The 25,881-nt window shown below is 41.2% G+C and overlaps 1 protein-coding gene across 1 annotated transcript in view; it reads right to left on the minus strand.

Annotated features, from left to right (window-relative positions):
• Positions 1 to 1,488: 1,488 nt before the first annotated feature.
• CUNH18orf63 (chromosome unknown C18orf63 homolog) overlaps positions 1,489 to 25,881 on the minus strand; it is a 29,820-nt gene continuing 5,427 nt past the window's right edge. The window contains exons 5-13 of the mRNA XM_026647328.1: positions 17,604 to 17,645; positions 16,640 to 16,716; positions 14,686 to 14,792; positions 14,478 to 14,574; positions 14,258 to 14,370; positions 12,702 to 12,870; positions 9,715 to 10,809; positions 6,491 to 6,603; positions 1,489 to 1,564 (exon numbers count right to left, since the gene is read on the minus strand). Coding sequence (XP_026503113.1) covers positions 1,489 to 1,564; positions 6,491 to 6,603; positions 9,715 to 10,809; positions 12,702 to 12,870; positions 14,258 to 14,370; positions 14,478 to 14,574; positions 14,686 to 14,792; positions 16,640 to 16,716; positions 17,604 to 17,645 — 1,889 coding nt within the window. The remainder of the gene's footprint in view (positions 1,565 to 6,490; positions 6,604 to 9,714; positions 10,810 to 12,701; positions 12,871 to 14,257; positions 14,371 to 14,477; positions 14,575 to 14,685; positions 14,793 to 16,639; positions 16,717 to 17,603; positions 17,646 to 25,881) is intronic.

Here is a 25,881-nt window from a genome sequence, read left to right on the forward strand (position 1 = left end):
TATGACTCAGAAAACAATTACAATTCACTTCCTTCTATAAAAGACTAAGTGGAATATTGAACAGCTCCCAATTTAATTTGTACCTTAGAAAATGAATTAAAAGTGTCTGAAATGGTCTATAAATCACTGCTAAAAATTTTGGTCATACAGGTTTTAGGTAAACTATAAAAAGTCAACAAAGTTAGTTAAATTTAACTCTTAATCTTTAACTTCTCCTATTGTCCCAAGGAAAGGCCTGAGTCTCGCTCTCAAGAGAAGGTGATATTATATATAGTGGACAAGATTTATTAAATGCTGTGCTTGATGCTTCTCTCATACTGGTCTTACACCAGTGTAACTCTATTGACTTTAAGAACGAGGAGTACTTGTGGCACTTTAGAGAGCAACAAATTTATTTGTCTCTAAGGTGCCACAAGTCCTCCTCGTTCTTTTTGCTGACACAGACTAACACAGAGCTACCACTCTGAAATCTATTGACTTTAGTGGAGATACTGCTGATTTCCAAAAACAAAAGTGAGAAGAAAATCAGAAACATATCTGTGATTTTCTGTGACAGATACTGGAAGTTATGGACCTTGGTTCCTATTCAGCAGAAAAACTATCCCCTTTCTGTAAGGAAATTGTAAATAAAAATGTTTATATAGTGATAAGTTGTGAAGCCAACCTCCTCCTGCAGACAACAATTATTTTATTTTAAAAACATCTCATCTCAATATATTGCCCCATGGTAAACTTTAAAGGCTCAGGATTAAATCTCAAGAGAACAAATGTCAAATGCAAACAAGCATTTGTAAGTGCTGAATATGGGTGCAACACTGGCACAACAACAGGACAGTACACTATAAAAAGAAGTTGTAGACCAAGACTTCTTAGGGCCAGACACTCTGGCATCACTACACTGATAAGGATTAGTTTGGCAATAGGCTTCTTTAGGCAGCTCCCAGCACTGAGGAAGAACCCACACTAACAGGATCTTTAGAAAAATGATTATATTTTAAACAATTTGGGACAAAGATTGTCTCTTTTTGTGTGTTTATACAGCACTTATCACAATGTGGCCCATGATCCTGCTTGGGAAAGCTGGGCCCTACTAGTACACACATAATAAAAAGCTGAAATCAGCTTCAGTACAAAGTTTTGACAATGCTAATCTCACATCTCCAGCCCTGATCCCCCTCCCGCCCTCCTACACCCCAACTCCTCATCCCCAGCCCCACCCCAGATCCTGCACCCCCAACCAGAGCCCTCACCCCATCCCACAGCCCAACCCCAATTTTGTGAGCATTCATGGCCTGCCATACAATTCTATTCCTTGATGTGGCCCTCAGGCCAAAAAGTTTGCCCACCCCTGGTGTAAGGCAATCTCTGTACAGACAGTTTATAAAGTAATTGTGATCCTTAAGAATGGGAGATGACATATATAGCATTAAAAGAAGAATCTTTCAGGTTTGTAACACAGACATACCTGATTTTTCTTTCTATGCTCCTCTACATCCACATTCTAGATAGCAGGCTTACTTGTTTTGGATTTCTTTGACTTTGAATAACCTCCTCCTTCTTCCTGCTAACAAGTAATAAAGCAAGTTAAATTAATGCACTCAGTGCTGAGTAACACTAAGCCAACAGCTAAACTAACAAATGTCATGTCTGCATATAAGAAATTTTGATTGAACAGTACAGGAAATAGAAAATAAGCATACATTTTATAGATCAATTAACCAATGTTCAAAATATGGGGATAATGTACCGTATGTAACAGAAGATTAAATTAAAACCAAAACTGCTGAAAATATCCTTTTAAAATGTTGGATCAAAAGTAATGGCCAAGCATTCCAAGAGCAACTAGTGACTTTTGAGTGCCCAACTTCAGATACCTTAAAGGGGCCTAATTTTCAGAGGATGGGTGCTTAGGTTAAAAGTGATTTCCCAGGGATACACATGTTGCCGTGGATTGAGGGCATATTAAGTGCACTCAGCCACTATAAATTAATGAAATAGAACACCACATAGTTAAGGGTTAATTTGGAGACAGGCTTTCAGAAGCAAGGTCATAACTACTGGCAGTTTTGCTACTCAGAATGGGAGGGGGGAAGGAAAAGTAAATAACTAAGAATGAAAGAAGATATGTGGATGGACAACCTAGAGTCTAGATGTCTCAGCTATTAAAAGTTTATTGAAAGTTAGGAAAAGTAATGATCCAGTAAGGGTCATTATGACCTCTGTGTTTTGTCGAAGTTAGTTACAAAAAGTTTAGATAATAGAGTGTACTTGGGAGCAGTCCTCTGGAGCTATTCCGGGAGAGACATTTTTTCCTGACATCTTTACTCCCCAGCAGGGAGGCGTTTGGCCAGTGCTGACTTGTCATTGATTACTCAATAATGTCTCAGAATATAGGTAAATATCTGAGATGTTCTAAACCTATTGCTTATGTCTGTGTGTGCTTAACTCTAATAAACTGCTTAGACAAGAGCACGCTTACTTGCATTTAATCCTTGATCAGACAGAATAACTGTGTTCCTATCGATTTATTCCTGACATTGCCTGGAGTGAAATAGTTAAGTTACCAGTGTTGGGGGTTCTGAAAACCCTGGGTAACACACAATAGGACCAGTGGTTAATATACTTACAAGTTTTCACTTTTTCCAGATAATTAATAAGGGGGCAATATGTGCAGAAATTATTTAGAATAGTCAAGACTTGAAAACACTATGATGAACTCCACAGGGCCTCAACAAAACTAAGTGAATGAGCAGCAAGATGGCAGATGACATTTACTGTTGACAAATGTAAGTTAAAAGGAATAATTTGAACTACTCATACACATTTCTAGGTTCTGAAATAAATGTGTCTTTTTCTTGAGCAATTATAGTTATGTGCCATGGTGGTGTGAAAAGGTAAAGGCATTGCAACCTCTACAGGGTTAACAGGTGGCCACATGGCTGCGACCGGGTGGAGTATGAAAGGGACCTAGGGGAAAAGCTGGGTCCAAGGGGAGCTAAGAAGAAAGGTGTGCCTTTTCTCCTGGCTGGCTAAAGTGGGGGTGGGGAGGAAGCATTTAGGGAATTATTCTCCAGTGCTTTTAAGTCCATTTATTTTTTGTGTTTATTATAAAAGAGTCTTAAAAGGATTGAGGTTTGGACCTTATTTCTGTTCCCTGGCTGGTGAAACTGCACATCAGTTTGCAAGTACTCATAATGCAAACTAACAGTTAAAACATAAAAAGAAGGGAATGGAAAATACTAATGAAAATATTTACCACAATATAAATGGATGGTATTCCCTTACATTTAATACTTTTTCCCTTTGGATTATTAGATATAAAAAAAGGATGTAGTAGAAATAGAAGGGGTTCAGTAATAGACAACATTATGGTTAAAAGTCATGGAAAGACTTCCATCAGAAGAGAGAGAGATAAAAGGTTAGGACTGTTTTATTCAGAGAGAAGACAAATAAAAGGGGATATAAAGTACATACAATTATGAATGGTATCTAGCAGTTATTTGGGTGCTCCTATTGATCCTTTCTGATACTACAAGAGTAAGTGGATTAAAAGTGAAACTGAAAGACAGAAAGAATTAAAACCAGTAAAAGGAAATACTTTTTTTATGTTTTACACAATGCTAGGGTTACCATAGTCAAACATTTAAAAAAGAGGACACTCCACGGGGCCCCGGCCCCACCCCCGGCCCCAACTCCACCCCTTCCCCACCCCCGGCCCCGCCCCAACCCCACCCCTTCTCCGCCCCCATTCCAACCCCTTCCCCAAAGTCCCTGCCCCAACTCTGCCCCCTCCTCTGAGCACCCTGCATTCCCCCTCCTCCCTCCTGCTCTGATCTTGGCTGGGGGTTGCTAAGTGCTTCCCTGCTCCCCACTCGCCCCGCAGCCCCTATGCCCTTGCCTGCCCTGCTCCTCCTCACCCTGCAGCCTCTGCACCCCCCCGCCCCTGCAGCCTCTGTGCCCCCTGCTGCCCACTCGCCCTGCAGCCTCTGTGCCCCCGCCCCTGCAGCCTCTGTGCCCCCTGCTGCCCACTCAGCCTGCAGCCTCTGCACCCCCCCTGCCCCTGCAGCCTCTGTGCCCCCTGCTGCCCACTCGCCCTGCAGCCTCTGTGCCCCCTGCTGCCCACTCGCTCTGCAGCCTCTGCACCCCCCCTGCCCCTGCAGCCTCTGTGCCCCCTGCTGCCCACTCGCCCTGCAGCCTCTGTGCCCTCTGCTGCCCACTCGCCCTGCAGCCTCTGTGCCCCTGCCCCTGCAGCCTCTGTGCCCCCTGCTGCCCACTCGCCCTGCAGCCTCTGTGCCCCCCCCCAGCCTCTACACACACACACCCCGCCGCCTGCCCTGCTCCCGCTCCCCCCCCCACCCGGCAGAGGGAGAACGGCGAGAGCTCCACGTGGAATTAAACACAGCCCCCCTGCTCCGTGGGGGAGGAGAGAGCGGGGGAGGGGGAGGGACTCTGGCTGCTAGAGGCCCTAGTGGCTGCGAGCAGCTGTCAATCAGGCCAGGCGTCCAATCAGACGCGCCGCACAAGGGGAAGGGGGAAATCCCGGACATTTCTACTTAATTAGACATCCCCCCCGGACGGCCATTTAACACTGAAAAAGCCGGACATGTCCGGGGAAACCCGGACGGATGGTAACCCTATGCATACCTAGCCTATAGAATTTATTGTCACAGGATATTACTGAATCCAAGAGTTTAGCACGATTAAAAAAGATGAGACATTTATATAACTAATGAGAGCATCCATAGTTACATTAAAATAAACCATGCAAATAATAAATGATACAAATCTTGTGTTGCAGGGCATAAGCCACCTACTAACAGCTTGGGGCAGGAAGAAAAAAAACCTGTCCTTTTTGGCCCATCAGGACAGCGGGGGCACAGAGGCTGTCCTGATGGGCCATTTCAGGAATTCATGCACCTTCCACTTGAGCATTAGCTACTGGTCACCATTAAAGATGGAATACTGGACAAAATATACCAGTGGTCTAATGTAATAAAGCATTTACTATATACCTAGTGTGATAGACCCAGGCCAGTTGGGTAGAGCAGAGTAGCAGAGGCAGATATACTGGCCACTGGATTAACAGTTTTCTGTTCCCTGACTGACCAGAGCAGGGGCTGCTCCAGGCTAATGAGAACACCTGACTCCAATTAACCTGCAAAGAGTCAGGTGAGGCCATTAAGCTAATGTGACCACCTGACTCTAATTAAGGCCCGCTGATACTATAAAAAGGGCTCACTCCAGTCAGGCAGAGGAGAGCCAGGGAGCCAGAGAAGAGGAAATGTGGCTGAAGGACTGGTTAATGAAGACACCCTCAAGTTATTGATAAGGGAGCCCTAAGGTAAGGGAGAAGTAGGAGAGCTGTGGGGAAGTGGCCCAGGGAAATGTAGCAACTCTGGCAGTGAAAGGTTGGCTGCCAACAGCTGCTACCATTAGGGTCCCTGGGCTGGAACCTGGAGTAGAGGGCGGGCCCGGGTTCCCCCCAACCCACCACTACAGGAACACCTCCTGGGAGGGGAAGTCAGGCCCCTGTCAGGACAGGAGGCTAAACTGTTCTAAAACAAGCCCTAGGGACAACAGAGACTGTGGGAATTCTCTCACCAATCTCCTTGCTGGCTTATGATGAAAAGGGCTCAGTAGACTGTAACCCTGGCCCTAGAGAGAGAAGGGCTACGTGGAGGGTCACAGAGAGCCACTGAGGCTAACATATACCGCCTAGAAGCGCAGGACCCACGGGGACAAGGTCAGAGCTCTGCCACACTAGTTAGTGCTGTGTGGATACTTATGCAGTGCTGACATGATCAATGAAGCTGATAACTATGCACCTCAATTTAAATGTCTCAATACTTTGGATCAAGGAGATGGTGGTAATCTGTGACATAACTGGATTATCCACAAACAGAAATGACTGTATGGAACCATAAAATTAAATCAGTCTCCACTGTAATTACATGTACTGGTATTTGAAATAGACAGAGTTTACATTTTCTGCAAGTTTCTTTGAATTATGATTAAACAGAGTAAAATACATGTGCAGAAAAGGATGTTCTAAATTGATTGCATACACTTCATCAAATAGGAAAAGCTTTCATGCAGTCAGAAGATTTTCATTTATATGACCATTATAAAGTGGATTAATAAATCCCAGAAATAAATTGTATGGTACTGTGAATGTCCTAACAAGATTTTTATGTGGAATCGGAAAAATTATTTTCATAAACCCTAAAATAAAATATTTACATTAAGTAATATTGTTAACCTTATTAGCGTTACTACATATTTAATTTCTGAATATGTTTTCAAAGTTTTAAAAGTTGGCAAAAAAAATTCAGAAAATACAGGAATGAAATAAAAGTTTTACTTTATCCAGGCCATAAGGGATTTCTTGTATTCCTTGTTTTGCTTTAACTGGTCAACATTCTAAAATCAAAAAGTACATATTGTCTTTTTCATCACTTAGTGTCTGGATGTTCATGAGTTTTTTACCTGCCTTCTTTTGCCACCACTTTTCTTTGAAGTTGTTTTCAAATGGGTCTCCATCTTTGAGTAAATCTGTTTTGAGATCACTGCTTCACAATGCAAGGGATCATTCACTGCCAACATCTTAAAATACAAAAGTTGATATATCCTCATTAGCTAAAACTCCAGTACTATTGTAATGGTTATCATGATTTTTTTGGCCACTGAATCTCACCATTACAATCCACCCTGACCTGTCACTTCTAACAACACTAACACCAATGTGAATTATGCAGATAAATCTATCACTCACTGTCCAAAGAACAGACCACTATCAATATATACCCTTTCTTACTGATGTACATTCTCACTCTAGCAGCTAACCTGTGTCTGTGAGGCATTAATAGCCTAGTGCTTCATATTTCTAGAGACTTTGGTATTGAACTGTGTTCACAGAATATATGCAAGAGCCCCTCTCTGCTCAACCCCCTTCATCAACGCCCCCCACCCACATAACAAACAAACCCCAACAATAATAAAGTCAGGCTGAAAAATAATTAGTCTACCAAATTCATATTTTTAGATTAAGAAAATGGGAAAGAAAATACCACTTCACACCCTGTGCCCAACTCCCTGGAGTTTTTAGGATAAAACATCTTTTCATTTTCTTTTGGTGAAGAGCATTCTTAAATAGCAGCAATAAAAGGTTCTATATCTTGTAAAGAAAGTGCAACAAAAATGTCTGGATAATTTTCTTAAAGTTAAAAGCCTTTGTAGACACAAATTAAAAGCAAAATTAGGAGATTCAAAGCACAATTTATGTTCTTGAAAGTCTGAAAAAACTTGGTGCTAAATTCATCACTATTGCCCTGAACTCAGTTTACCACTTCTTGTTTCATTAAAACTCAAGAGGAAATATCATACTCCATTTAAATTATTTTTACTGTGCCATTCAACAAGAAGTTCAAATGCTGTTAACAAGTTGCATTTATACTAGGGTGGTCAAGTGATTAAAAAAATTAATCGTGATTAATTGCACTGTTAAACAATAGAAAACCATTTGTTTAAATATTTTTGGATGTTTTCTACAATTTTCAAATATTTTGATTTCAATTACAACACAGAATACAAAGTGTACACTGCTCACTTAATATTTATTTTTGATTACAAATGCTTTTACAGTGAAAGTAAAAGAAATAGTATTTTTAAATTAATCTAATACAAGTACTGTAGTGCAATCTCTTCATCATGAAAGTTGAACTTACAAATGTAGTATTATGTACCAAAAACTGCATTCAAAAATAAAACAATGTAAATCTTTAGAGCCTAAAAAGTCCACTCAGTCCTACTTCTTGTACAGCCATGGCTCAGACAAACAAGTTGGTTTACATTTGCGGGAGATAATGCTGTCCACTTCTTGTTTACAATGTCATCTGAAAATGAGAATGGGCGTTTGTGTGGCACTGTTATAGCCAGCGTCGCAAGATATTTACATGTCAGATGTGCTAAACATTCATATGTCCCATTTGTTTAAATATTTTTGGATGTTTTCTACAACTTCATGCTTCACCCACCATTCCAGAGGACATATGTCCACGCTGATGACGGGTTCTGCTAGATAACGATCCAAAGCAGTGTGGACCGATGCATGTTCATTTTCATTATGAGTCAGATGCCACTAGTAGAAGGTTGATTTTCCTTTTTAGTGGTTCAGGATCTGTAGTTTCCATGTCAGAGTGTTGGGCTTTTAAGACTTCTGAAAGCATGCGCCACACTTCGTTGCCCTCAGATTTTGGAAGGCATTTCAGATTCTTAAACCTTGGGTCAAGTGTTGTAGCTATCTTTAAGAAATTTCACATTGGTACCTTCTTTGCATTTTGTCAAATCTGCAGTGAAAGTGTTCTTAAAATGAACAACATATGCTGGGTCATCATCTGAGATTGCTATAACATGAAATATATAGCAGAATGCGGGTAAAACAGCAGGAAACATACAATTCTCCCCAAAGGAGTTCAGTCCTATATTTAATTAATGCATTATTTTTTTAACGAGTGTAGTTAGCATGGAAGCACGTCCTCTGGAATAGTGGCGGAAGGATGAAGAGGCATACGAATGTTTAGCATATCTGGCATGTAAATACCTTGCAATGCCAGCTGCAAAAGTGCCATGCAAATGCCTGTTCTCACTTTTAGGTGACGTAAATAAGAAGTGGACAGCATTATCTCCTGTAAATGTAAATAAACTTGTTTGTCTTAGCGATTGGCTGAACAAGAAGTAGGACTGAGTGGACTTGTAGACTCTGAAGTTTTACGTTGTTTTGTTTTTGAATGCAGTTATGTAACAAAAAATTACATTTGTAAGTTGCATTTTCACGATAGAGAGATTGCACTACAGTACTTGTATGAGGTGAATTGAAAAATACTATTTCTTTTATCATTTTTACAGTGCAAATATTTGTAATCAAAATAATAATATAAGGGGGGGAATGTACACTTTGTATTCTGTGTTGTAATTGAAATCAATATCTTAGAAAATGTAGAAAGACATCCAAAAATATTTAATATATTTCAATTGGTATTGTTTAACAGCGCAATTAAAACTGCAATTGATCACGATTCATTTTTTTAATCGCGATTAATTTTTGAGTTAATCACATGAGTTAACTGCGATTAATGGACAGCCCTAATTTTTACTAACTTGTAATCTAAACAGCTATTATACATGCAAAGGTTTTTAATGAATGTGTTGTAATAACTGAACCTGGTAAAGTTTCAAGCTTGTGTAAAAGCACTGGGCTTACATATTCTGTAGTCTACAGCTACTAGGTGATACGATCATATACTTGAGCTGGTCTGATATACCATCCATTAGCAGGTTGTAGTACACAACTTAGTGTGAAGACAGACTGACACACAAAAAATGGAAGCATATTATTGCTTATAAATTTTGCTAGTCCCATTAAATAAAAATCTGGAATGAAATTTAAAGGAATTACACTTCCTTTCAGAAAGTCACAATTACAAGAGCATACAGCTCAGATGATAAAACAAATCATAGTCTTTTATTGTAAAAGGAGGCAATGGTTAAAGATTTTAATACAAATTACAGCAAATATTAGAAACACACAATCTACCTGGCAGAACTAAGATACAGCATCAAATGCAATGAATAGTCTAATTACCTCAGCGCGCGCGCACACACACACACACACAGTTGGTGAGAGCTAGTATAGGTGAAACCTATTATTTACTGTACCTGCTCATAGTTGACTTGTGAATGGTGATTGGTTGTCTTGGTGATATACTCCTTTGATGGTATTAATGTTTTTTGATGTTCTTCTCTTTTGGCTCTGTGCACTGTACTGTTTAAAACCAATCTGAGAATATTTAACCCTGCTCCTTCAGCTGGGCTCTTTGTTTGATGCTGTGATATGCTGGTGTTCGCAATTTCTTTGTCTGACTCAGAAATCTGTATATGTACCTTCTTTGAACTGTGACTTCCCCCAGGTATTCTTGTGGTGTTTTGATTTGATAACTTTCCTGCCTTTTTTGTAGTAGAACTGAGTAGTGCAGGTTTTTTCAAACCTAGATTGGCATTTGATATCTGAAGCATTGATTTGTCACTAGCAGATAATGAAGAAGAATTTAGCGTCTCAGGTTTGACTCTACTTGAATTCCTACCTGAAGTTGGGCTACTAGAAAAAGCAGAATTTGTCAGCTGCTTACCAGTTTCTTTTTTCTGGTCACATATAGGTCTACCACTTTTTACACTTGCTTTCCCAGTCATTCTCTGAGCAACAGTGCCATTAGTAGGATTTTTGAATGACACAATTTGGACAGGTTTGTATACCTGATTTACACTGGGGTTGCATACAGTTAATTTAGACATGGTGACATCTCTAACTACTTTTGGAGAATGCTGTAAAACACTCACTTTTTTCTTTCCTTCATTGGCTCTTGTGGCCTTTACATCCATTTGCAACAACTTTCCTTTGAAAATAGGTATAATTCTAGTGGCATTGTTCCTTTGAGAATCCACAGATGAATTCTTAGACATTCTTAAGGATTCAGTTGAGTGAACTGGTACCCCTGATGATCCTGGAGTCTGCTGCTGCTGTCGACTATGCACTGTTTTCTTCATGGCCTCAGCAACAGCATCCTCTGGACATGGAATGAGATTTGAGAAAATACATTGTTTTGGCTGACTGATCAAAAGCTCCATCCTGTGGCTAATTCTTGAACTGCTTTGTGAAGACCTCTGCTGCAAAGTCTCTCTCGTTGGAGGTGCTTGAGTCAGAGAGACCTTGCATATCGGTTTGCCAGTCAGATTTGCAGGGTTGGCATTTACTCCCTGAAACACACAGCTGTTGCCAAACTGATTCAACTGAATAAAGAGAGTTAGTTTACAATGCTATAACAACTTAGTCTGTATACAACATACACTGTACACATTTTTGTGTTGGTTATTTTACAATTCTGTTTTTTAAAAACAACCTAGAATTAAGAACATTGTATGCTTGCTATTAAGACATTTAAGGAAAGATTTTTTCAGCTTGATAAATGAAAAGTAATATGTATGCAAATATCTGATTGTCAAGATGGCAAATATGTTGCACAATATATATCCTTTCAAGCAAGAATAAAAAAGCATGCCACAAGCTATATACGGAGATCACTTCACCCACCACTGAAATGGAATCCAGCAACCTTTTAACATCACATAGCAACAATAAAAGACACAAGGGGAATTTTTCTGTTACAAATATAAGTGGAGAAACCATTTCAGTAATGTGCCCCTTTCATATGCAGTATATCAGATCATTTTATTCCCTCTCATGGAAAAAATCCACTGAAATGGAAGAACTACTCTGAAAATTCTGTGCGACTTGCCACACTGAGTTTCTGCTACAATATCCTCTTTGAGGAAAAGGGTCTACAGCCCATAGGGAGAGATCCAGTTCCACCCTTCAGGATATTATGGCATGTGCATGCAGAGCAAACTCCTCTATGCTGCTCCTCAGTGCTCCTATTGTGCCACAGGAAACCTAGATGCCTTTGACTCCCTAATCAGCAGATATATTCAATCAACCTTCTTTAAATGAGTAGTGGCTGCTATCATTCAAAATAAGTTTTGATCTGATTACAATTATCTTCCATTAGGACATTCTCCTTAATTGCACAGTTATCACAGATGGTAATACTATGGCTATGCCCTCTGTCTCACACCAGGCTGACAAACCACCTGAAACCTCACAGAACTCTGATTGTGTGGTTTTGAGGGATGAGGGACGAAACTCACTGGATCCAGTCTCCCCATTCTCTGCTCATTATGAGCTACATTTGGTTGATGAGGCACTTTTTGGATTGCCACATTTCTCAAAAGGGGAAGACCTAATCCTTAGTCATTATCTTAGAGCAGTACTTCTAAAACTGTGGAATGCAAAGCAATTTCTAGTGTTCCACACAGCTGGCTGACTGTCCTTGTCTCTAGTTACTTCTACAGACATCTAGACTTTTCATAGCAAAGAAATGCCTGGATGCCTGTGAAAACTGTGGGAAATGAGGAGCCATCCCAACTTTCTCCATTAGGGGCTGCAGCTGCTGGAAAGAGAGAAACAGGAGATCTTAACACCAGATCTTAACATTTTCAAAACTCTGCAATTTCTACTGCGCTCTTCAAATTCTACTTTGTTTTTTAAAAATGAAGTTTTTCTTCTTTCACTGACAACATAATCAGCGTGTGCTACTGCTTGGCAAAGGCTGAAATTCATATTTCATATAGCCTATTACTCTAAAAGGGTTGTAAATTCTGCTCCTTCCCATCCTCTTCACCTCTGAAGTGTGAACTTCAGCCTGACCAGAACCATTTAAATGCTTGTGATAATAAGTCCAGACCACTTATTTTCTCTAATTTTTTTTTCAAAACAAGGAAAAATATTATTGTGATATTATGGTGGCAGAGTTAAGATAAAAAAAATTCAGGAAAAGGAAACCTTAGATTCCAACTGAACTGTTAATTTGGCTACATATCACTTCCATATTTTGTTATACAGTTATGATGTGAACAGTAATATGTCAGGCTACCCATTTAACTAGAAAAAAACAAGTATTAACAATGATTCATGGAGAGAAATACTTTTATACTCTTGTAGTGTTCTGAAAATTCACATGGGAAAGAGCACGTATTATCATTAACACTGTGCCCGTCAATATAAATATTAATATAAACATAAAACTTCTTACGTGCATGGGAGGTTTGAGTTCCTTTGTGGCATACAGTGCTTTACTTGTCATTTTTACTGGAAATCCACATAGATGAGGAAGTTTAGACTTTAGGTCAGAAACAAAAGAGTTTAACACACCTTCTAAATCTATTCTAGTAAAATATTGGACTGGTTGGCTTCTTATGCAACTTAAAGGGTACCTGAATACGTGTTAAGGGCTATGTAAGATGGCTTTTAGCATTTTTTATAATGAAACTGTTTATCCTTTTCTTGAGTAAAAGCTTAAATACACACTAAAATTTCTTCAAAAGAATTTAAAATAAAAAAAAAGCAGCTTCCCTATTTTTAAAGGGACCAAAATTTTAGTAGTTTTAATGGTTTTAGAGATTTAAAAGTGTTACTCTTATTAGGCTAAATTAAGCCATTTTCATTCCCATTGAGAAGTACTTTATTGCTTGAGCACTCCCGTTGAAATCAATGGGATTTCTTGCAGAATAAGGTATTTATTCAACATGAGTAAAAGTGATAGAAACTAGTGCTTTATTTGTAATATCCTCCTGGTTTTCTTCATTGCCTTCTCTGGATATTTTAATTATTTTCTCATTCAAAGCACAACTCAATATGAATCTTGGTTTTTAGTCTGACTTCTTTCTTTGTGAGCATGGTACTGAAATCAGAATTCCCTAATTAATGTGAACACCCTCTACTGGCAGTCATTTCAGCAGCAACATAAAATGTCTGAAACAAGTATTTTTTCAGTATTTCAATGACACAGGGGTTGATTAAAAAAAGTAAAGCTAGACTATGGAGGATATTCCTCACTGGATTGCATAAATTGAAAAGCAAAGGAAAAATGAGGCCTAAACTAATTAATAATGCCCCTGGTAAAGGGTGACCTGCTAAGAAAAATATTCTGTTAGTGCCATTTCTTGTTTCTATATCAAGGAGGCCTGAAAAGATTTATTTTTATAAAAAGGGGGGGTTTCTGCTTGTTTTTAAGATTATAAAGTCATAGATTGTCTAGCCTGTTTTTCCTGGAAGACTCTTGATTTGTGAGGAACAAGTAACTTCACAGATATTATGGGGGTGAAACCAGACTTAGGCTTCAATTGTGAAAACACTTAAAATGTGCTGAACTTTAAGCATGAGAGTAAATGTTAGCAGAATCAGAGCCTGTGTGGTGAAGTAATTTTATTCAGATTAAGATTTACTAAAACGTAATTTTTATTCGATGGGCTTTTTTTGTTTTTGTTGTTAAAGCCTATTTAACCCATATGCCTGAACAAACAGGCTGAAGAAAAATTATTCTCTCTAAGATTTGGCATCCCAGCCCCTACAAGAGTTCCAATTAATATCTCAGGGTCCTTTAAGAAACATCTCCAGCAAAATAGGGAAGACCAGATTTGACACTATTCATTAATAACACAGAAGGACTGAATTAAATATTTTGGACCATATTTTCTGATGGCATAGCCTCATTCACTTCAATGGAATTACAACTGCAGTGAATTTGGCCCTCTATTTGGATTAGAGTTTGGATCTTGGCTAGCATGGTAAAAGAGAAGGCGGTCCAACACAAAAGAAAATATATATAAAGGATATGTAAAGAGTCGTTCCCCTATCAGTTTGAAGTAAACACTGCAATATATTTTTGTCTCTCCATGATCCTCTGGAAGGATATACCCATACTAAAAATAAAATACACATATAAATGGAATGTTATTATAAACAACGTGATTAATACAAAAACATTCAAAAAAGAGACAAAAGGGAAAAAAATCATGTTCTTTCCTACCAGATTCTTCCAGTGCATCTGAAAGTCTTTGTATGAATGAAAAGGAGACTCTGGTGGAATTATATGACTAATACTTATGATCTGACCCATTTTCATGCTGTACAGGGGTAAAGCAAAGACAGAATGCTAGATACAACCCACAGCATAGTTGAAAACACAGTTAATTGGTAAACTGTTTGTTTTTGTTGGAAATTAAATAGAATTTTACCTTGGCAAGACGTAGCACCAGTTACTTAAAATGGAGTGTCTCTGAATGACTGTATTTTTGTTGTCAAATATTTCTAAGATGTTTGCTGAAATGTCAAAGTCTTCCAGCTTCAAATAGAAAAAAGTGTTTTGTTATTTTCAAATATTGCTTCATTTATACAAAGTGAAAAAGGAACACGCAAAACATCTAACGTGCATTCAAATGTACTACTGAAACTTATACATGAATATTCATTTATCAGTCACTGCAAACTGCTAATTTTAGAATTATATTCACATTATCACATGGCAGAGTCTGTTTCAAACTTTAAAAACCTATACTTTCAGGATCTGGCTAAAGATGTAAATGACTTAAAAGCTGATAGGTCATATTGGAGGTACTTTAACATGCAAGGATACTGGATCCAGAAGGACTTGAAGCACAACATAAATGTCCTCCGATTAAGAACATCCTTACTATTCCTGCAGTACTTTTAAATTCTACTCAGAAACTAACATATTTTAATGTTGGACAACTTAGTGACAGTATTGCACCATAATAACCAGGGTAGCAAAAGATCCCAGCAAGGCTACCAAGAAGCTATATGCCTTTGCCTCTTGGAAAAATCAAGAGAGATGCCCAGATATTCTGAGAGAAGACAAGCTGGAGCTAAAGCCATAGACATTCTTAGACCTGGAGAAACATTCTTTTCTGACTCTGTTGTTTGTCATGGTTTGCATCCATCCAGTGACAGACACAGCAATAGAAAGGGCTTTTCTATCTTCAGACTCTAGCAAATTATGGACCACAATGGGATTATACTGATTATTGATAATGAAACTACATCATGTTAATTTCCATCATCACTGCCTGTGTCATTTTCAAGAATACCCTAAAGTTGTCTTTGATTAGTATGTTGTCTAGCGAGGGGGAAAAGTGGAATTTCTTTCTCCGAGAGCCAAAGATATTCTCAAGGATAGAAATGGATTGAAGATGCTTGCTTTTGTAAGCAAAGTAATCCGAAATTTAGTACTCGTACCAGATCAGTTAAGGTGACATGGCGGCTATCAGAGCTGATGTTAATTACTTAATACTGAAGTATGGTTTCCTGATATATTTGCTAACCATGCTCACGTCCAGCATGACCCAAACTGCTCCCACCTTTTTTGGGGTATCACAAAGAAAATGGAGCAGGTTTCAAAGAAGTGCTGTGCAGACAGAAATTCTTTGATAGCTCTGATGGCTAAAAGTTGATAGGTAGTTTTGAACATAAGATGTTACTGTAAGTTATTATAGGATGAAAGTGAAAGAAGGATTATCTCCTGGGGAATATTATGGTATAAGGCGACCTAGTGGCATAAAGAGGTCCATCCATTGTAATCATCATGCACTGTGTGTAGATGTCCTTCTATTCTGTGGAGACTACAAGAAAGGGGTCAGAAACCCTGGTGTCAAACAGGGTTTTTGGTGTTTGTGGATGATACAATGCTTAAATCTCAATGGCTTCATCTGCCTCTATTGCTACTAATTCATCTCCTCCTCCAGAGGAGGACTGTTCTGTAACATCTTTGCGCAGCAGTCCCAAATGTCCCCAAAATGTTTCATGTGAAAAATCTACTATCCTTGGGGAAATAGTTCTACCAGCATGCACTTCCCTTTTCCCATGCTCTGTTATTATTTTCTATGAAATTCTCTTCAAACAGTAACTGTAGGGAAATCTCACAGCTCTGACATTCTGATTGGAATGACTGTCAGACTCCTATGAGTACAGCCATAGCCAATAATATATGGCATATATATTTAGTACAAGATGAGGATAAACAACTAACATAGTGCATGTCCAATGGCAATTGGGAGTAAACATCTTGATCCCCCATGTCCTTTTCAAATAAAGCATCCCAGATAAAATACAGCCAATAAAAAAGTGCAAGTAGGATGAACAAAATTAGCCATAGAAATTAGAACAGTTCTGTACCTTGGGTGGCGGTAGTCGAATTGTGCAAGCCTCTACACTGATGCAAAGTTGGGTCTCTGATACATTGAGGTCCATGACTGAAATAAAATCAAAACCAAAACCACTCTGTATATCTATATAATTGTCTATTAAATGAAAAGGTAAAGCCAAGATGCTTATTTAAAAAAACAAAAAAACCCAAAAACAACCCTCCCACCATTATGCTGTGTAGCAGTACCAAAAAAGAAGAATTCCTCTTCATGTATAAAGAATTATATTCAATTTTTAAAAATCAAAATAAGCATTGTCTGGCTAATTCCTAATATCAGTGACTAAATTTCACTTGTAAAATGTATGTGAACATACATAATTGCACAAAGCTCACAGTTGTGTGTCCAAATGGTCACTTGAATGCACAAATACCAATTTGCACAGGCAATTACCTGCTCCTGAAAATATTTCCAGGTGCAAATATTTTAAAATTTAGTTCTTAAAATTTATATTTGAGTTATATATAGAAAAATATATTTATTTTATTTCTATTTATTCATAACATACTAAGGAACAACCCCACTGTGGCCTGATGTTTTGAGAACTATAAATTTAAGGCAGTTAATCATAGTTACTCATTTTACTTTACTCATGTTCATCAAACCTCCATACTACTTGTGCAGTCTGAACTACATTTGCCTAAAATGAACGGTTATAACCAGGTTCTTTCAACCATATATTTCAATCTATGGTCATAGGTTAAGATTAATAGTATAAAAATACTCCTCTCTCTCTCTTTTACAGAGATTCAATTAATTTGAAAACTGTCCATATAATTTAAAGAAGAATCTGCCAGCAGGTATCATATGATTGAAGTTATTTGTAGATTGCAAAATGAAAAGATATTGAGTTGATATACTAAGACCATGGAAGCTTTAGTACAGTCTTACTAATGTCTAATATATTTACAATATTAACACAATATTGTACTTACCAACAGCATTTTGCCTTCCCATTTGAGACAAAAAATTGCTTCCTTAATAAATAAAATAAGTATGTATTATTTTTATAAAATGTATGCATAAACCTAGTATACTTTAAGACTTTTATCTCAGAAATATGCATGAAAGCACAACACCTATATACATGATTTTTATCTCTCAGTAAGGAATTTGTACACAATTGTTTTTCATTAGGTAACAGTTAATAATGCAACTTCCACCACCGTGTGTGTGTGTGGGGGGGGGGGGGAGGGGCACTTTGTCTGGATAAGTGGGAAGAAAAGGATGTGGCTCCTGTAAGGTTGCTCCTCTCCTTCAAACTGAGGTGGGTAGGGAGAGGGAAGCATTACCTAATCTAGGGCTGGCCAGAGGGGTTAAAGTAAGCCACTGGCCTCCTGCAGGGCTGGGAAAAGGTATATATGCTCTGTCCTGCCAGACAGAACCCTCTCTCATGGATCGGCAGTTCCCACCCACTGGACAAGTGTAGTCTGTTGTGGGCACTGTGCTAGTTGCCTTTTTCAGGACTGGGAAGGAATTTTTCCCTTATCAGATTGGCTGGAATAGTGTGGGATTTTTCACCTTCCACACACCTTCAGGACCTGATTGGGTCAGCCAGGAAGTAAGGTTAAAGTTGTTGCAATGTGGTTGGTAGCACTGTCCAGTGCAGGTAATTATTCCATAGGGAGTCTGGTTCTCTGATTAACTGGAGTTGGAAGTGGACTTAGGGGAAGGCACCCCCTAAAGAAGCTGGGCAACAGGGCTGGTGCTCCTAATGTCTGTTACAGTGAAGAGACAACTCCCTTTCCCCAGCCCCTTAACCCTCACATGAGGGAAAGGCGGTGGGGTCCCAGCAATGGTTGCAATCAAGGTTGGAGGGGTGGGGGCTGTTGGCAGCCCTCCACAAACAGGTGGAAATGAGTGAGAAATGAATGATAACCTGCACTGTATGAGTTATTGCTGGTAATTCCCAGATGAATTAAGTTACTAAAGTTGCAGCCTAAAAAGCCACATTCCTCACATCTTCTTGTTTTTCTTAAATGTCTGGGACAAATTCCTCAGGCTCAAAAGGAGAGCTGGATAGAAACATTGCTTTGTCTTCTTCCATCCACCCAAACCAGCTGATAGATTAGAAGCAACCCCAGAGCTACCATGTATGTTTCACAAGAAAAAGTTTTAGTCTAAGTCAGGGGTCGGCAACCTCTGGCATGCGGCTCGCCAGGGTAAGCACCCTGGCGGGCCGGGCCAGTTTGTTTACCTGCCGCGTCCGCAGGTTTGGCTGATCGCGGCTCCCACTGGCAGTGGTTCGCCGCTCCAGGCCAATGGGGGCTGCGGAAGCGGCGCGGGCCGAGGGATGTGCTGGCCGCGGCTTCCCGCTGCCCCCATTGGCCTGGAGCGGCAAACCGTGGCCAGTGGGAGCCGCGATCGGCCGAACTTGCGGACGCGGCAGGTAAACAAACTGGCCCGGCCCACCAGGGTGCTTACCCTGGCGAGCAGCGTGCCAGAGGTTGCCGACCCCTGGTCTAAGTGATACTATGAAATTAAGAACCAAATAGTGGCCTTGATTCCAGTGAGGAGGGGCCACTGACAACAGATGGGTAGAATGTCTCAGAAAGTACCCAGGGGAGTTGCGGGTAAAGGTGCTGGATAGTGCTTTTCATACTGGTTGAAGAAGGGCTAGTGTGTACTTTGTCTCCACTCTCCCTCATACCAACCAGCTAGCCATGTCCCTTGGCCATGGAAAGCTTGTGGAAACGTTCTGCCGAGGTCACATGAAGGGCACTTGGTGGAAGGAGGAAAGAGCTGTCTGAACACTCTTCTTCATTAGCGTAACTATACATAACAAGATACAGTGTAACCTTGAAATATAAAATAACTATTGTAGCAATATCATCCTTTGGGTAGATAGACTATACACCCCAGAACAAACATTAAAAGTTTAGTTCAATAAAAGTAAACCAATTTCACACCATCTGAGGATCTGGCCCTCTGATTTTAATTCTTTTTCTTGAGTACACTGACTTGGTTTTAAAAGGATGTAAATCTGTTTTGAAAATAGTCAATGAAGAAAAAATGATTCAAAATAAAATAAAAGATTCTGATAACAGTGAGACTGGAACTAAAACAGAAAAATGCATTTTTATCCCAATTTATACTGTAGAATAAATCCATACAATTTCTGTAAGGGATGAATAGCATGTGGTTGTGTTAGGCCTGGTCTACACTAGGAGGTTATGTCGAATTTAGCAGCGTTAACTCGAATTAACCCTGCACCCGTCCACACAACGAAGCTATTTATTTCGACATAGAGGTCTCTTTAAATCGATTTCTGTACTCCTCCCTGACGAGGGGAGTAGTGCTAAATTCGACATGGCCATGTCGAATTAGGGTAGGTGTGGATGGGATTCGACGCTAATAGCTCCGGGAGCTATCCCACAGTGCACCACTCTGTTGACGCTCTGGACAGCAGTCTGAGCTCGGATGCTCTGACCAGCCACCAGCCACACAGGAAAAGCCCCGGGGAAATTTGAATTCCTTTTTCTGTCTGGCCAGTTTGAATCTCATTTCCTGTTTGGACATCGTGGCGAGCTGAGCAGTACTGGCAATGATGCAGAGCTCTCCAGCAGAGGTGACCATGCAATCGCAGAATAGAGGGCCCCAGCATGGACTGATCGAGAAGTCTTGGATCTGATCGCTGTGTGGGGTGATGAGTCCGTGCTTTCGGAGCTGCAATCGAAAAAACGGAATGCGAAGATCTACGAGAAGATCTCAAAAGCCATGACGGAGAGAGGATACAGCCGGGATGCAACGCAGTGCCGCGTGAAAATCAAGGAGCTGAGACAAGGGTACCAGAAGACCAAAGCGTCAAACGGACGCTCCGTATCCCAGCCCCAGACATGCCGTTTCTACGAGGCACTGCATTCCATTCTAGGTGCGGCCGCCACCACTTCCCCACCGTCTGTGGACTCTGATAATGGGGTATTGTCGATGGCCGCTTCCTCGGAGATGTTCGCGGACAGGGAAGATGAGGAAGGAGATGAGGAGGACGAGGCAGTCGACAGTGCTTTCAACGCTGATTTCCCCGACAGCCAGGATCTCTTCATCACCCTCACGGAGATCCCCTACCAACCCTCCCAAGGCGGTAACCCGGACCATGAATCAGGGGAAGGATCAGTAGGTAAGTGTGTTAAACATTTATTTTGAACAGAATAGAAATGGTAGCTTAACAATGGGTTTTTCATGATTAGTTTGCCCTAGGCGCTTTAGTTTTTAGTACTTGCCAGTGCAGCTACTGGAAAATTCTGTCAATATGTACGGGGATAGAGCAGAAATCCTCCTGGGACATCTCCACGAAGATCTCCTGGAGGTATTGTGAAAGCCTTTGCATCAGGTTCCTGGGGAGAGCGGCCTTATTGCGTCCTCCATGGTAGGAAACTTTTCCGTGCCAGGCTACCAGCAAGTACTCTGGGATCATTGCCTCGCAAAGCATGGCGGCATACGGCCCTGGTGTTTGCTGGCATTCACGCAGCATGCGGTCTTTCTCTGTCTCCGAAATCCTCATCAGAATGATATCACTCATGGTGACCTGCTTTGAATTAGGGGAATGTTAGTATTGGGACTGATTGCCTGCTCCTTTACATAACTGTAACCGGCGGTTTACAGCCATGCTGTGGAGGTGGGACAGGGGCAGCATGCAGCATCTTTCCTGGGGACAGCCGCGAGGGGGGTGGGACAGGGGCAGAGTTCATGCTGGCCGGATTGCTGGCAGCAGGAACTGGCCAACGCTAGGAGCATTGCTTGGAATGTGAAAGGAGGGCACTGCTATAAATTAAGCTTTAAGCAGCCAAATGTCTACGGCTTACCATGTCCGCCTGCTAGCCGAATTCCGTTGTCCGGCCCCGCTTGTGTGATCTGTACAGCAAGACCCCAGGCACTCAATGGGAAGGTCGAATTTTCGGCCTTGTACTGAGTGCGCATGTGATTGGTACTGTGCATGGTCTTGTTCACAGAGAGAGACTATATTCATTGTTCGCAAAACTGTATCTTTGTGAGGAATTCACTCCCTTTTTCCCATCCCACAGCTGCGAGTGTCTCCCGAGCTACTCCGGCATCCCCCTCCCAGAGGCTGGCGCAGATCAGGCGACGAAAGAAAAGGACACGGGACGAGATGTTCTCAGAACTTATGGGCTGCTCCCGAACCGAGGCGGCCCAGCAGACCCAGTGGAGGGAGAACATGTCGCAATACCAGCGATCACACAGTGAATGGGAGGACAGGTGGCAGCAGGAAGACCAGCAGGCGACTCAAACGCTGCTTGGACTAATGAGGGAGCAAACGGACACGCTCCGGCGCCTTGTAGATGTTCTGCAGGACCGGAGGCAGGAGGACAGAGCCCCGCTGCATTCTATCTCTAACCGCCCTCCCCCGCCACAAAGTCCCATCCCCCCCTCACCCAAAGTCCCAAGAAGGAGGGGCGGCAGGGGCCGTGAAAAGAGTCACTCAACCCCTGCAGACTGCTCAAGTAGCAGAAGACTCTCATTCCCAAAGATTTGATAAGTCCTTTCCTTCACTCCAAAAGCACCTCACCCAAGCCCCCGTCCCAGTTTCATCCCCTAACTGTGTAGTTGTTAATAAAAAATACGTTTCTGTTAATTACTGTTTCCGTCATGTTCTTTTAGAGGAGAGTGTGTTTGAAGGGGGGCAAGGGGGTTGGTAACACTGGTCTACAATTTTTGAGAAGTCGTCTGCTTCAGAGATAAAATGTGCTATTTATTATGTATTTTGATGTGCTGAATTCAAATATGACAATTAAAACAACTGGCTACTCTTTCGAAGATATTTAAGTTTTTACATTTTATGTCTATGTATATTGTGTAGATAGTAGAGTTTTAATCATAAATTGTAAACCTAGGTCTTTTCATGTGTTTATGGTTGCTTTACATGATATTTCACCTGTCCTGTTTATATAACACTTTAAAAATCAGCAAAAGGGTTATATAAATAAAATTTTTTATGAAACAAAAGGCAAAAAACTATTCTGTACATAGTTTAGTCCTATTCAGTGTCTACTCGGCGCTTCTTGGCTTGTCTCTTGTATTCATTAAATGGAGCATCTCTTGTCACTGTCCAGCAATAGTCTGCAAGCATTGATGGGTTCCCATTTGCCCTGATAGCGTTTCTCCATTGTTGCAATGTCCTGGTGAAATCGCTCGTCGCTCACTGCTCCGCAGTTTGGTGGAAAAAAATCTAGATGAGAGTGCAAAAAATGTATCTTTAGTGACATGTTGCAACCAAGGCTTTTGTATGCCTTGAGGAGGTTTTCCACCAACAACCTGTAGTTGTGTGCCTTGTTGTTTCCGAGAAAATTTATTGCCACTAACTGGAAGGCTTTCCATGATGTCTTTTCCTTGCCACGCAGTGCATGGTCAAATGCATCATCTCGAAGAAGTTCACGAATCTGAGGACCAACAAAGACACCTTCCTTTATCTTAGCTTCACTTAACCTTGGAACCTTTTCCACGGAGGTACTTGAAAGTTGCTTGTGTTTTGTCAATGGGCCATTGACAAAGTTCTTCATCAGACCTAGCTTGATGTGTAAGGGTGGTAACAAAATCTTCCTTGATTCAACAAGTGGTGGATGCTGAACACTTTTCCTCCCAGGCTCCAATGACTGGCAGAGTGGCCAATCTTTCTTGATGTAGTGGGAATCTCTTGCACGACTATCCCATTTGCAGAGAAAACAGCAGTACTTTGTGTATCCAGTCTGCAGACCAAGCAAGAGAGCAACAATCTTCAAATCGCCACAAAGCTGCCACTGATGTTGGTCATAGTTTATGCACCTCAAAAGTTGTTTCATGTTGTCCTAGGTTTCCTTCATATGGACTGCATGACCAACTGGAATTGATGGCAAAACATTGCCATTATGCAGTAAAACAGCTTTAAGACTCGTCTTCGATGAATCAATGAACAGTCTCCACTCATCTGGATCGTGAACGATGTTGAGGGCTGCCATCACACCATCGATGTTGTTGCAGGCTACAAGATCACCTTCCATGAAGAAGAATGGGACAAGATCCTTTTGACGGTCACGGAATATGGAAACCCTAACATCACCTGCCAGGAGATTCCACTGCTGTAGTCTGGAGCCCAACAGCTCTGCCTTACTCTTGGGTAGTTCCAAATCCCTGACAAGGTCATTCAGTTCACCTTGTGTTATGAGGTGTGGTTCAGAGGAGGAGGATGGGAGAAAATGTGGGTCCTGTGCCATTGATGGTTCAGGACCAGAAGTTTCATCCTCTTCCTCTTCCTCGTCTGACTCAAGTGAGAATGATTCTGGTGCATCAGGAACCGGCAGTCCTTCTCCGTGGGGTACTGGGCATATAGCTGATGGAATGTTTGGATAATGCACAGTCCACTTTTTCTTCTTTGACACACCTTTCCCAACTGGAGGCACCATGCAGAAGTAACAATTGCTGGTATGATCTGTTGGCTCTCTCCAAATCATTGGCATTGCAAAAGGCATAGATTTCTTTTTCCTGTTCAACCACTGGCGAAGATTTGTTGCACAAGTGTTGCAGCATATGTGTGGGGCCCACCTCTTGTCCTGATCTCCAATTTTGCAGCCAAAAGAAAGGTGATAGGCTTTCTTAACCATAGTGGTTATACTGCGCTTTTGTGATGCAAAAGTCACTTCACCACAAACATAACTTCTGCTATCTGCACTGTTCACACAAGTACGAGGCATCTCTGCTCACTTTGGCTAAACAGAAATGTGTCCCTTTGCAAAATCAAACACTGACCAATAAGAGAGCACGACACTGTATGATTTCTAGAGCTGATATAGGGCAATTTTGTTCAATAGAGAGATGTAAGCTTCGCTATGATTGCATCATCCATGACTTCTAGGAATAACATTATGCAATTCATATCATATATGATGCAATACCAGCTTCAGATTGCATCATTCATTGTTTTGCCTAAAAAGCAAGTACTGTCCAAATCCAGTCATAGATTTATTCATAGATCCAGTCAAAGATGTATTTTAGTCATTTCTGGTTTAAATTGAGATCCCTTCCCTTTATAACTCACTTATCCTCCGCCATTCCCAAGTCAAGGGTCGTGTATATACTGACCCAATAGCATATCTTGAAAACTAGAGCCAATCAACAATTTTAAGAATCATTTTCATTCTCAGTGACCCAGAATTAGTAAAGTTTGACTACATTTATTTCAGAAGCATTTTGGCTGTAGAGCAGTGCTAATTGGAGAGGGCAGTCACCTTTACCAGGGTACAGACACGGGGACAGGCTCAGCAGAAGGTCACACACACATTGCAGTCACTAGGCACCCTGGTCAGGCTGGGAGGTAGTTTTCATGTTCTGTGTGTGGGGGGGCTATGTGAGTTTGTGGCGGGGGAGGGCGAAAAACAGATCTTATGCAGCGGTCCTTAGCCTGGATGACAGAGCCACGCAGCAGGGGATCTGTAACCGATCTCCCCTGCCACAAAGTCACATAGCCCCCACACACAGAGTCCCGAAAAGGAGGGGTGGCAGGCTCCATTGAAACAACCTGTCCACCACTGCGGACCGCTCTAGGAGCAGGAGCCTGTCATTCCTCGAGTTTAGAAGCGTCCTTTCCATCACTACACCCGCTCCGCATCACAGTCTGCGTCCCAGTTTCAACAATTTACCACGAAATCCGTAATAAAGAAAACGGTGTTAATGAACAAAGTTTCATTTATTTTATTTTTAAAGGTGTGTTGGAAGGGGGTTGGTAACTGGAGAGGATAGTCAATATTAACTGGGTAAAGAAACGGGGGCAGGTTCAGCTTCTGTTTAAACAAACTTAATAGTCACAGGTTACCCTGCTCACTCTGGAACCTAGCTTTCAAAGCTTCCCGAATGCACAGCGCGTCCCGCTGGGCTCTTCTATTCGCCCGGCTGTCTGGCTGGGCGTAATCAGCAGCCAGGCGATTTGCCTCAACCTCCCACCCCGCCATAAACGTCTCCCCCTTGCTCTCACAGAGATTGTGGAGCACACAGCAAGCTGCAATAACAATGGGGACATTGGTTTCGCTGAGATCAGAGCGAGTCAGTAAGCTTCTCCATCTCCCCTTGAGACGTCCAAAAGCACACTCCACCACCATTCTGCACTTGCTCAGCTGGTAGTTGAAGAGTTCTTTTTCACTGTCCAGGGCGCCTGTATAGGGCTTCATGAGCCAGGGCATTAGCAGGTAGGCTGGGTACCCGAGGATCACTATAGGCATCTCCACATCC

The sequence above is a fragment of the Terrapene carolina genome, unplaced genomic scaffold, assembly GCF_002925995.2.
Source record: "Terrapene carolina triunguis isolate 2854851 unplaced genomic scaffold, T_m_triunguis-2.0 Scaffold58, whole genome shotgun sequence".
In the NCBI taxonomy this organism is placed as follows: domain Eukaryota; kingdom Metazoa; phylum Chordata; order Testudines; family Emydidae; genus Terrapene; species Terrapene triunguis.